This window comes from Anarrhichthys ocellatus, unplaced genomic scaffold (genome assembly GCF_004355925.1).
Source record: "Anarrhichthys ocellatus isolate YVR2014 unplaced genomic scaffold, GSC_Weel_1.0 scaffold71, whole genome shotgun sequence".
Classification (NCBI taxonomy): Eukaryota; Metazoa; Chordata; class Actinopteri; order Perciformes; family Anarhichadidae; genus Anarrhichthys; species Anarrhichthys ocellatus.
Window position 1 is genome coordinate 1,886,905 of NW_022280101.1, and position 13,093 is coordinate 1,899,997.

At 39.2% G+C, this 13,093-nt stretch overlaps 2 protein-coding genes across 5 annotated transcripts in view; both read right to left on the bottom strand.

Annotated features, from left to right (window-relative positions):
- The window catches only part of LOC116397692 (abl interactor 2-like), a 20,602-nt gene extending 15,766 nt beyond the window's left edge, over positions 1-4,836 (bottom strand). For 2 of the 4 annotated variants that reach the window (XM_031873369.1, XM_031873366.1), the window contains exon 1: positions 4,477-4,833. In XM_031873369.1, the coding sequence (XP_031729229.1) occupies positions 4,477-4,593 (117 nt within the window). In that variant the 5' untranslated portion in view covers positions 4,594-4,833. Of the gene's footprint in view, positions 1-4,476 lie in introns of all 4 variants that reach the window. The other 2 variants (XM_031873367.1, XM_031873368.1) reach the window with 2 other exon arrangements.
- Positions 4,837-5,405: 569 nt separating this feature from the next.
- LOC116397731 (transmembrane protein 237A-like) lies at positions 5,406-9,720 on the bottom strand. The gene is made up of 10 exons (XM_031873446.1): positions 9,651-9,720; positions 9,444-9,572; positions 8,516-8,621; positions 8,136-8,290; positions 7,242-7,362; positions 6,915-7,106; positions 6,412-6,485; positions 6,240-6,327; positions 5,993-6,114; positions 5,406-5,585 (listed from the first exon to the last, which is right to left on the bottom strand). Exons 1-10 carry the CDS (start codon positions 9,718-9,720, stop codon positions 5,518-5,520), a joined length of 1,125 nt encoding a protein of 374 aa, XP_031729306.1. The 3' UTR covers positions 5,406-5,517.
- Between the last annotated feature and the right edge of the window lie 3,373 nt (positions 9,721-13,093).

Genomic DNA, 13,093 nt, shown 5'->3' on the forward strand with positions numbered 1-13,093 from the left:
CACACACACACACACACACACACACACACACACACACACACACACACTTACTTCAGTGTTGTTTTTTCTCAATTCCAGCTAAATGTACGAGGCTCATGTACATGACTAAGATCAGATCTACATAGAATCATATGCACGCTCTGATTCCTCTGACCTCCTTTTTTTTTACTGAAGATTCACTCTAATGGTCACGTTCCTGCATTTGGTTTAGGCTGTTTGTTGGTAAATTAATGCTACAACTCCTGATTAAAGCTAATGGGGTTAGCCCCAAAGTTAGCCACACCTCCTGTAGAGGCTCTTAAAGGTGGGCTGGCTTTTAATGTGATCCAGCTTCAATTTAGTGAAGAGCCACTATCTCTGAGCTTTGCTCAACATCAACATGTAAAGAGAATAAACCTGCCTGAAGGTGTGGAGGCAAATTATACGGTCATATGTTAAACAATTACCATATTTTCACACAATAAATGAATATGATGGAAAAACAGGTTCCTCTCCTGAAAACAGAATTGCTTTCTTTAGCATTTCAGTTTAGCGAAATAATAAATTGACAGAGTCAAATTAAATTCCTAAATACACATTTGAGCAGTTTAGACTAATATTTGGTCAAAATTGTGATTGCCAAAAAGGAGACTTAAGTTTTATGTATTTTTAGTGTAGTTGTAGTTTAGTTTAATATATATATTTTAAGTTCCTGTCAAATTATCCACTTAGATGCTGAAAAACAACAGGAAAAAGTCTGGCAAACCAATTTTAAAACATGTTCAGATGAAGTCAACCAGCCGACAGATCCTTGGAAATTCTAGGTTCACGTACTTAGATGTTCCCACAGCAGCGGGACACGGCTGAAAGCTTTAGGAATAGCCAAGTAAGTGATCAAAATAAACCTCAATGCTCAAACAAACATGGATGTTTAGATAAAGGTTGTTTTAGATTTTCCTTTTATGCATCTTTGTCAAAACACAACAATGTAAAAATACCTTTAACAAATATGTATTTGAATGTATAACTGTCTGGAAAAAAATTGAGGCTTGCAAAAAAATACTGGTGGCTGAGGTACAACCAGACCTGTGTGTGTAATATACATCTGCAAATTATAGCCATGTCTGTCACACAGCCTCTACTTACAGACCATGCATGGCAGTGTGTGACAGAGGGGAATCTGTGTGTGTGTGTGTGTGTTATAGTAAGATACACCTCATTACTCTGTATAAGAGCTATTCTCTTTAGCTTTGAACCAGATCCATCCAATGCTGAAGCACTCATCTAACACACACACACACACACACACACACACACACTCACACACACACACTCACACACACACACCTTATGTGCTACAGAAGGTGTTTAAACTTCTAATACAAATGAAGCAATCTACATTTTATCACATAATTACGACGCGATATAACAGCCAACTCTCTAATTGAAATTAAATGCTTAAATAGAGACTGCTGAGCTGTGAACCTTACATGTGTCTGACACAAGAAGAGGAAACACAGAGGCCAGTTTCAACACAAGGGTTGAGCAAGACTCCTTCAATTTACCATAAATAAGTGAAGTTATGTTTGTTTTTGATTTATTCATTAATTCAAAGTTGTCATCTGAAGCCGTACCCCTTTAATGCACCCAAGGAAATCATGACTCTCTAAACGACATATAAGATAATTGAACTCCTTCAGACTGTCAACTAGTCAAGTACATTTTTATTTATATAGTATTTAAGATAAGGAAAAACTACCCCCCACAAAAACCCTTTAACAGGGAAAGAATGGAAGAACCCCCTGAAGAGCAAACATAAAACAAAGTAAGAACATTAAAAAATACATTTTCTCTAGCTGTGATGTGAAACCGCCATGTGATCTGCTCAGGTTTAAAAACTGCCAAGCTTCTGAGAACAAACCCGTCTTTCCAAAAAACGCCCCCGCAGGAGCTGTTCCTGGCACTGACACTGAAGGTGGAGGCTGATACTCCTTCAACTGGAAAACCAATCACCATGGTTTCCAAGCTAACACACACACACACACACACACACACACACACACACACACACACACAGTCTGTGTCCAGCCTCCTGCAGTGGTACCATGTGTTTTCAATGAGCAGTAGGGGGTCAAGTTACATTATGACTACTTCTGCTGACAGCTAACTAGTACCAGCTGTGGAGGACCCAGAAAGGACAAGGGGGGGGGGGGGGGGGGGGGATTAAATAAAAATAAAAAAAATTTTAAAAATTATGTTTAGGGTGATGGATGCAGACTTGCATCTCGTTTTTCTGCTTCAGTTCCCTCAGCTCAACATCATGTAAAATATGTAAATAAACTTTTTGTGCATATTTCAACAACTTGATTTTCCCGATGTAAACAGTCGATGCCTTAGTACTGAGTTTTTATTATTGGTAGAACAACATCATTAATAGTATAACGATGAGCAGCTGCTCAGCATTAACAAAAAAAAAATCTAATCCTGACGGTGTCTGATAGCCCAAGAGGGGGCCACACAGGGCTTAACGTGGGTTAACACTGAATCCAAATATTTAGTCCATAAAACAAGATCAAAAGCTCAACTGTTGGATTATGTAATAGCTCACATCATCTGCTGGCAGCGGGGATGTAGGCCATCCAGTGGTTTAGAGTTAGCCCTAGGCCCCGTTTGGGCATGTAGTATGAACCGGCTAATGAACTAGAAAATAGTCTTGTTCATTCAGAAAGAGGTGGTGTGATGCTGAGAGGAGAAGGTTATCAGGAAAGGAGTGTTTGGAGTTATTTCAGTGAAAGGACATAAGGAAGGAACAGTTAAAGAGGGCAAGGAAGGAAGAAACAATTGACATTTGGAGAGACGGGAACAAGACAAAATAAGGTAAAGAAAAAGAAAAAGAAAAATAAAAAGGGTGAAATGAGGAAAGCAAAGAAAGAAAAATGGGGAGAAATCATTCCCGAATTATAACATATTAATTTTCAGACTGTTAATGCAGCTTGTCTTGTTGATTGACTGCTGCAGAAATGTGATGAAGATGAAATGTGGCGATGAACAGGTGTTAATTTAAAGCCAACTGAGGAACAGTTGTCCATAACACACACACTCACTCACTCTCACTCTCACTCTCTCTCTCTCTCTCTCTCTCTCTCTCTCACAGAGATGGATGTCAGCCCAGTGCACAGATATATATATATATATATTTGTTAATAAATATATTTACAGATAAGCAGAGCTGAAACGATTCTAGCCGATAAACAGAAAATGAACACGCAACCATTTCAATAATCCATTAAAGTCATTTTTCAAGCAAAAATGCTAAATATTACTGAGCGTGCTTCTTTTTCTTTGTCCAACAAGATAATAAACTGAATATCTTTGGGTTTTTAACTGTTGGTTGGACAAAATAAGCAACTTGAAAACGTCACCTCGGACTCAATTTTCACTATTTTCTGACGTGTTGAACTAAACAATAAATTGATGAATCCAGAAAATGATCGGCAACTTGGTTGCTGTAGAAGTTGTGGCTGGTATTTGCCAATCTGGTCAACATCCTGGTGATAAACATCAACATTGCTGACTCTACATGTTTGTTTATTTGAGTATTAATTTGGATCCCCATTAGCTTTTACCAGCACTAAAAACTCCCCCTCAATCTACAACAACTTTATATTAATATAATAGAATATTGATTATAATAACTTTATTTGTATAGCACCTTTAAAAACAGAGTTTACAAAGTGCTTTGACAGAAAAAGCAAAAGGCAATAATAACAATAACAGAAAGCTCAGTGAGACAGTTGATGAAAATAAAATAAAATAATTTAGTAAAATCAATCAATGATCACAAGATTATGTTCAGCAAAATCCCCCAAACTGGTAAAAGAAGATAATTTTCTCACTACAATGAAATCATGATTTTAAGTAATAATCACAACAACACCATGTTGGTTTGATGGTTAAGTCGTAGCTAGCTGGGCCATCCTCTCCCTCACCAGACTCGCTCTGAAACACCTCCATCTGATGAGTCCCTGCTTATCTGCATTCATCACACACCTTCTAGAAGATGAGTCAAGATATTTTAAAATAAAACACAAATCGCTCTTTCATTCGGCATGCATGCAGTAAACCAACTAAAACTAAAATCACGTAAAAGATCTACTTTGAGAAACTGAATAACCTAATTACGTATTCAAACAGTCACGTTTCAAAACCAGTAAAAGTTGGATTTCCACAAAAGCAGAGGTGTTTGTTGGAATATTTTGAAGCCGAACTGACTTCGAGGTTCAAGCTATTCAGCCGTATGATTTAATGATTTGATTAAATTGAATCCAGAGTGACTTGTATCTTTTATCTAAAACCTAACGGTCACATAACGGATCTTGGTGCTGTCATTCCATCACTCCACTCTCTCCATACCGCCCACTCCCTGCTAGCATTACACACGATTTTGTCATTTTTAACTTGACGTACACATCTGCTGTTTTAAATACTAACATGTACCTGGACATAGTTGCTTTCACAGTACTCCGCTACTCTTTCCAGATTGGTAAAACTGTCCAGTAAAGATCTCCGTCCCGCAGGAATTTCCTCCTCCAGCAGCATTTGTAGCTCCGCCATCTTTGCATGGTTTTACTACTAACGGCTGCGGCGCGCGCTGACTGGATGTATCCCGCTGCCTTCAAGGAATGTGGGCAATATCACAACTGTAATACGTCAAACGAGAAAAACGGGAAATTGGGAATTTTTTCCTGAGATGTCAATGGAACAGAAGCATGCCAAGCATCATCAATTTTGGCAGTAATTAAGAGGGCCCTGTTGGATTCCTTATGGAAACAGCAAATTATTGTCTATTAAGTATCTAATTATTACGCATCTTCAACTCCCATCGGTTTAATGGAGCGTTCATGTGAACTTCGTCAAAAGAAAACTGCAGGATGTAAATCAGATAGGACATTGACAAGCTTGACAATTTCCAGTGATGGAAGTAGTATTTAAATCTTTTTCATAAGTAAATGGTATGATAAATGGACTGCATTTAGGCCGATGCTGCCATGCAAGATGGAAATAATAGTAAGAATAGAAAGAAAAAGTAAGAACCTCAAAATTAGGTTCAGGTATTTGTCCCATTGCCTTATTGCAAACTTTTCTGGGTTTGTACAAATACAACAAGCCACCAGTCTTCATTAAAGATTTGTCAAAATGGGGATTTAATTATAGCTTAATTCTACAATTGAACTTCTCAACCTCATGTTGTTGACTGAGTGCTGCAGACAATGTGATAAAATTAAATATTGAAATAATTCTCCTCACTTGTTTCTTAGAGCAGCAGCGCCATCCTGTGGTCAAATGCTGTAAAAACAAAAACAACCACCAAACAACGAACAGGTGATACTGTACATATACTGTATTTCTTTATTTAAAAAATAACACTCAGCAAAACAAAGTGCTAGATAACATTTTGTACAAAAACATACATTAAAGGAGCAAGATAAGTGATTTCGAGTCGGCCAGACGGACAGTCGGGGAGAGGTTTGCAGACCTTCAGACAGGGATGTCCAGATTCTCGTCTCCTCTCGGGAATCCCTCCACTTCCATCGTCATCAAAAACTCTGCAGAAAAAGTAAAATCACTGTGTGTAGTATTTGATAACATGTTTTACTTTGGCGCAATCCAATGGTAGCATCAAGCATGAAACATACATGCACACAACTAAAAACTACACTACAACTGCTCTTTACACTATTACGTGTTGCTTCAGCCTTAATGAATATGACTTAATATGTGCATTCACAATAATCTGATGCTATGCTATGATGGCACAGATATTTACTTAGTAATTCTACAAAATAAATCAGAGTGGGATTTCCTCTTCTCATATTTCTATTTGTGTTTTAAAAACCTCTAGTGTTACATGTGTTCAAGCCATCATCCAACATTTAATTAGAGTCGATTCTATACATGTGTTTCACCAAAGATTTAACCTGACACTAATGTGCAGCACAATAGCTCCACCTACCTTCTGTGTAGTCGACGTCGGGCCGGGTGGAGACGACAGCCCAGGCCAGGCCCACCAACATCGCCACCACCAGGTTCACTACGATCCACGGCCGCAGGATCTGCTGCTCTGAACCTGGAGGCCTGGAGGAGGTGAGAGTAAATACAACAGAGAACATTACATTACAATACAGTAGAATACACAATATGATGCAGTACAAAGCAATACAACACAGTACAATACAGTGAAACACAATACAAGTTCTCACCACAGAGTCTCGTTGGCCGTAGGATAGAGGTTGATGCGATCGCTGGTCATTTGCTGACTGAGGGACAGGATCAGGGCTATGAAATACACTGAACACAAAGAGAAACGTTTTTTGTAACACATCATCATCATCTTCATCATCCATGTCATCTTCTTCGTCTTATTTCACTTACAGAAAGAAGCCAGAGCAGCAGGGTCCAGAGTGAGGAAGCCTCTCAGTGCCATGGAGGCTTTGGCCAGGTTCACCCTGCAGGTGAGACCAAACATAAAGCTGTTAGTCGTCACAAATTCAACCTAATTGTACTTTACTTGAGTATTTTCATTTGAATGCAACTTTATACTTCTATGCCACTTCAGCTCAGAGGCAAATATTGTAATTTGTTTGCACCACATTTGTCAAGTCTTTCATCATGTAGCTCCAGGTGTGTTGATTTTAAAGTATAAAGTTCCTTAATGTGTTGTGAAAATTCTCCTACTTCTTAAGCTAAATAAACTATTTAAATGTTTCGTTACAAAGCTGAAAAAATAACTGTTTTTCTCATAGGACAGTGGCGCTACAAACATATGATGATTTTATAGAATATGATGCATTTAGATAAAACTACCCAACAAGTATTTGTATAATAACAAACACACACACACACACACACACTCACACACTCAGAGATCCACAGACCTGTCGAATGCCGACACGGTGCTGATGGCCAGCAGCAGGTACAGCAGAGACTGAGCTGGGTAGGCCAGTAGGTGATACTGCTGCAGCAGGTTGGGCAGCATGGTCATCTGCTCACCCGCCAGCACATACACAACAATGATGTTCCACACCGCGTAGCCGGCCAGGAAACCGTGAGAGAACAGACCGATCACCCTGCAGAGGGAGAACACACACACACACACACACACACACACACACACACACACACACACACACAAACACAGGACATAATGTAAAAGAAGAGTTATCTAATAGTATATATGTTTGCGTTTGTGAGTGTTTGCAGACCTGAAGCCACTGTGGACCCTCATAGCGACGTCTCTGGTGGTCCAGATCTGTCTGGGGTCCATGTAGTCATCCATCATCTCTGAGTGTCGGAGCTGATCAACTCGCTCTGCTTGGAAACGCCCTGCACACACACGCACACACACACACACACACACACACACACACACACACACACACACACTTTTTATGAGATCATCCGAAGCATGAAGTGACTAATTTTAAATGGGGTCCAAGTAAAATAAATCAAATCCTTGCTGGTGAAAAAAAAATGAAGTCATGTATTATTTTATGAACCCTAGAACAAACTTATGGGTTTGTTCTTTTAAAATAGATATTTGCCTGAAGCCATTACAAAATACAAACTACATGAAGTGGGACAAAATACTACAAAAGGACAGAAGAGTATGGTACTTAAAATGTAACAATCAATGACTAATGGCTGTTAATTTATTCAGTACAGTTTATGTAAATTCTAAATTTCTCTTTTATAAAAAAGTGTATTATTATATTTTTGCACTGTTTTTGTAGTTGTTGGCTAAAAACAAATAAACAAATAAATAAATGTCCAAATGTGTGTGTGTGTGCGTCCGTGACGGACTGAGTGTGCACCTCTGTGTGCGTCTACGGCTAATCTCGCATTCTGCTGCAGAAACAGCAATATTTTGGGTTGCCACTTCAAGCTGATTGTCTGAGTTTGTCTCCTATTGCTTTTGAGTTTGAATGTTTGTTTTACGATGCCTTACAGGCCATTGTTATAGCAAATTGTTGGTTGTATTCACTGAATCACACAATACGGCAGTGGTCGTTGCAGACACACCTGGCGGAGATCTGCACTATGAGTGCACCTTTCTAGTTGTGTTTGTTGTCACTGCCAGCCTTGTCTTTCACACTCACTGTTTCTCTCCACAAAGACTTTGCCGACCGGCTGGCTGTGTCCGTGTGGGGCGGAGAACAGGGAATGCTGGGGGATCGGGGACTGAGCGTCTGTGATGATATCGTCGTCCTCGGCTCCCAGATCACTGCTGTAGTGCTCCGGCGCCTTCACCTTCCTGCCACGTGATTTAAGAAAGAGCGGTTTTGTCCAAAGCAACTGAACTTACATGTTTAGCCACGCTGTGTGAGACTGAAATACCTCAACAACCATTGGATCGATTGTGATGAAAAGTGGTTCAGAACTTCCCCTCAGAATGACTTGTAAAAGCTTTGGTGATCCTTTTGACTTTTCATCTACAGCCATCATCCCTTCAACATTCTCATTAACTCATTAAACTCACCTCTTCCTTTTCGTCTTTCTGGTTACGGCAACAGTCATCTCCTCTCCGTCCATGTCGGGCTCGGCCATGTTACCGTTTGGCACGTCGGCATTCTCTGCTTCCAGATCTGAACAAAACAGAACGTCACATGAAACATGAGGTTTATTTTCAATACACAGAAAATAAACAATGTTTATCTTGCTGAAAGTCAGAACTACATGTAATACCTTTCTGAATAAAATCTATTTTTTACTACATGTTCATAAGGAAGAACGGAAAAACCCTTCAGTTCATGAAACGCAGCGGATTCAGGGATTTGATTAATTAATTTCCTTCTCATTCATTCTTTTTGTCTCCACAATGTGTTTAAAGTAAACTTTAGTGTCAAAATCGGTTTTATCCACAAAATATAAGTGAAATAGTGAAATATCTCAACAACAACTGGATGAATTAAATGTGGTCAGACATTCATGTTTCTCTATGGATGATGCAATAACCTTGTTGATCCTAAGACTTTTCATTTAACGCCATCATTAGGTAAACATTTGAGTCAAAACACTTCAATACTAACAATTGTAAAATACTTTGGTTTCTGACAAAAATACCAAAAAAAACTAATGGCATTCCCATCAGATTCAGCTGTACTTTTTACTTCTAATTAACAAATGCTAGCATGCCAACAAGACAAACTTAGCTGGTGAACATGAAAAACATTCGCTGCTAAATATGAGAATGTTAGAACTATAGCTTATAATGCAAGTCTTGCTGGGGTTTTGACCCAGAAATCCCTATTCTGCTTCTACAAACATGCTGATACATGAAGTGTAACAACAAAGATGGAGGTACTGGTGTGTGAATAAAACTTAACCCCTCCCTCTACTGTGTTTACTTACACAAACACATGTTAATCGCAGGTTCGCATGAATAACAGTTGGTGCATTGTTTCTACCTATAGTAGGCGCCCTCTTCTTTTTCTTCTTCTTCTGTGGTGCTGGATCCTGCGGCTCTGGAGTCAAAGGGTCTCTGCTGACAGAGTGGCTCCTATTGGTCACTTCCTCCATCTCCACCTCCACATCAACTGTAGAGAAACAAAATATGGTGAACTAGAATAGAAGAGAAAAGAGTGTGGTGTGGAGCTGCAGGCGTCACCTCTCACCTTCTCCCTGCTCCTCTCCTTCGATGACTTCCTTCTTCGGCTTCTTCTTCTTGCTCTTGACGGTTGGCATGGTTTCTCTGTGACAGGATCAACAGTTCAGAATGTCCCTAATGAATAAAATCAATTACCTGTGTCTTTCAACATGTAACATCCCTTTTTTTGGGTCTATTTAGGTCAGTTAATTAACGTTTAACAGGGATCTTGAGGTGGCTGGATTGTGACGCCTGTTTGAGATAATTGGATTTAGCCGGAGCTTTGAGGACAGCTGGTGGAACGAGGCTTCAGGAAACACACCACAAAGGACATTTTAACAGTTACCTAAAGAGAGTTCTGCTTTGTAATCCAGTCTAAGACAGAACACTGCAGCATGTCAGTATTCTACATTTTAAAATGGTGATTCCTGTATGGCTGGCTGGTATAGACATAGCCAGTTTTAGGTATGTTGATTTGAGCCTGAATTTTGGTTTTCTTGTTCACATTCATCTGAAACATTACATTACTTTACATTTGGCCCTTTTGATACTTTTATCTAAAGCTTACTTAACTTCAAATTTGGGGTTCAGTGTCTCGCTCATGGGCACTGAGCTGGGGATCAAACCACCGATCATACGATTAACAGACCAAAGATACAGTCTCAAGTGTTTTTACTGTGATTTATTGTCCGGGTGATAATTAAATTCGTGGGTTTTCTATTTTCTAATGTGATAAAATCAGAGTTAAATTATCTTGAGAATGGGCCAAAAACACATTTCCAGCCTTGGCTAAACAATAAAGTTGAAATGTTTTCTATTGTCGTTTATTCCATTCCTCTTAGTGAACCCTTGGCTGGTAGTAAACGTTAAAGCAAAAGTTCCATATTTTGAGAAATACACTTCGCTGTCTTGACGAGAGTAGGATGAAAAGTTTAAGACCGCTCTCATGTCTGTCTTTTGAATATGAAGCTACAGCCAGCAGCCAGTTAGCTTAGCATTACGACTGGAAACAGGGGGAAGCTAACTGGCTGTTGAATGTACCATGTGTGGTCACTATCGTCTCAACTCTCAGCAAAAAAGCCAATAGGCTAATTTCTGAAAATATCACAAGTATTTCTTTCAGTGTCTTTTTTTTTCACTGCCTTGAAAAGTACTTTCATGGGGCAGGAAGACATGTCAGTCCATGTGGTTCTTGTTTACAATCTTTAGCTGGTTCATAAGCTGCTTACAAAGTACGTACTGTTGCATACAGAATGCATCTAATTCGGACATACTACCTCGTCATAACATGGCACCTTGAACTTTGACCCTCTTGCTCATATATCTGTTGCCTAAAGAAAAGCATGCTGGCCTGCATACTGCAAAATAGGACCGGATGCAGTGGGATATCCTGGTATTTGACATATTATGTATTGGGATATACTAAATATTTTTCTGGCATGCTAAATTGTATGGTAGTATGGGTATTGTAATGCACAAAGGGAGGAGGTATCTCTTGACAACGCTGCATCCTCGCTGTTCCACCATCATCAATTTTGATTTTGTGTTCATGTTTATTAAATGTTGTGTATCTCAGGCTCTGCATTAAATGTTCATATTTATTTAAAGTTGAGCACTAAAGTTTAGTGCCGGCAGCATCCAGCAGTAAGGAACAGTAAAGGGTTAAAAGAAACAATTATTATACATCTTTTCCCAGTTTTACACTCTTTTTCTCCTTAAAAACAGAATAACAATCATCACAATCAATGTTTATCTTAATGTTAATACCACCAAAATACATACAACATGAATGGTAAGATGCTGCACAATAAAAGACTTGGCTCTAGATAAATTAATATAATATTAATCAAATTAAGGATTGCTTGAATTTGCTAAATTATAACTTGACTTTGGCTCGATGCTTTTTTAAATAATGACCTTAATTAAGTCTTTCTAATTGTACATCTTGTAAAAAAGAGGAACAATCTCTATACCAAGCACATTTTCTATGAAGGTATTTACAGGTGTATTTCGGTGCTCACCTGTGCAGCTGACTTGGTCTGCGGCTCTGAAGAAACAGACTCAAATCAAGCTGAGGGAAAGTGTCTTAGGGTGAGCAAAATCTCACCCTCCTTCCCCTTTATTTCTCCCTCTCCTGCTCTTGTTAAATCCGAAAAGGTGGATTAAAGATGGCTGGTTCACTTTAACATCTTTTAAACTTGGATGGATGAATCCAAAGTGAGGGAGATAAAGTGAAGCAGAAAGGACAGCTAGCTTAAAGACTCGTCGTGGGGTTTTAGAGCGGCGGGTGGATCATGTGCTGAGCCGTGACAGGCTCTGGCAGCTTTGTGGTTGGCTGATCAGCTGTGATGTCACCTGCTGGTAGTGCTCCAAAGTAGCCATGGATGCTAATAATCCCTCACTCGGCTCTCCTGCCAATCTTGTCTTCAATAGGTCCAATCACTCTTTACTCACAAATGGGCAGAATTAATAAACAGGTTTCTTTCTTTTCATTGATAATGTTTTAGTTGTTTCCCTGCAAATGAATGCCAAGACTGCATAAGGAAAGAACCACGAAGATTTTAGATACTCATATTTGTCGAAAGGTTTTTGGTCATGGCAACTATTTGGTCATTATTTCCTCCAATAGGATGAGACATTCAAGGGTTAAAGTCTTTTAAAGTTTGTTCGATTTAAAGTTTATGGTCCACAGTACTTGGAGGAACTCTGTCCAAGTTCAGTATTTAATGCTGTGGTCCTGGGATCTGCTCTCTACCTACAAAGTCGCCCAAAATGAATTCAGCTCGGGCTGAGACCAAAGAAACTCTCTTGATTTGACTGACAGATCTGTAAAACCGAGTTTCTGCATAAAGAATCACACAAAAGCACCACTTTGAATCTTGTGTTTACCAGAGAGATGCTCATACGTCATTCAGTATGAAAAACCATAAAAAATGACTATAGAAATCTTAGTCGACTAAAACCAAAACGACACTTAATGGGATGTTAATCATGCCCTTTATACAAGGCATACAATATGTACATTTACTGTAGTGGCTTTGTCTCTTCAGATGACATCCTGACCTGAAGAGTGTATTAAGTAGAAGACACGTTAGCTCTGATGTTTAACAATGTTTATTTATCATAGAAACATTGGAATCTCCTGCATGAATTGCTGATAATGAAGGTTTATTCCGTGACTAGCAGTTCAGTTAAAGCCACTTTGATACGGTGGATGACTCTAAATACTTTGACACCGATGAGTCTCAGCCGTTGGAGCTGTGAAAGAAGTGAGCTATAACTCTGTCTGAGCAGGTCTGCTGGTTCTGAGGTTAGCAGGGCAAAGTTAAAACCTTCACACCACAGAAACCAGGTCAACACGTCCAATCCTATTACACACACACACACACACACACACACACACACACACACACACACACACACACACACACACACAAAATATACAATTCCTTTAAAGTGATTAACACATGC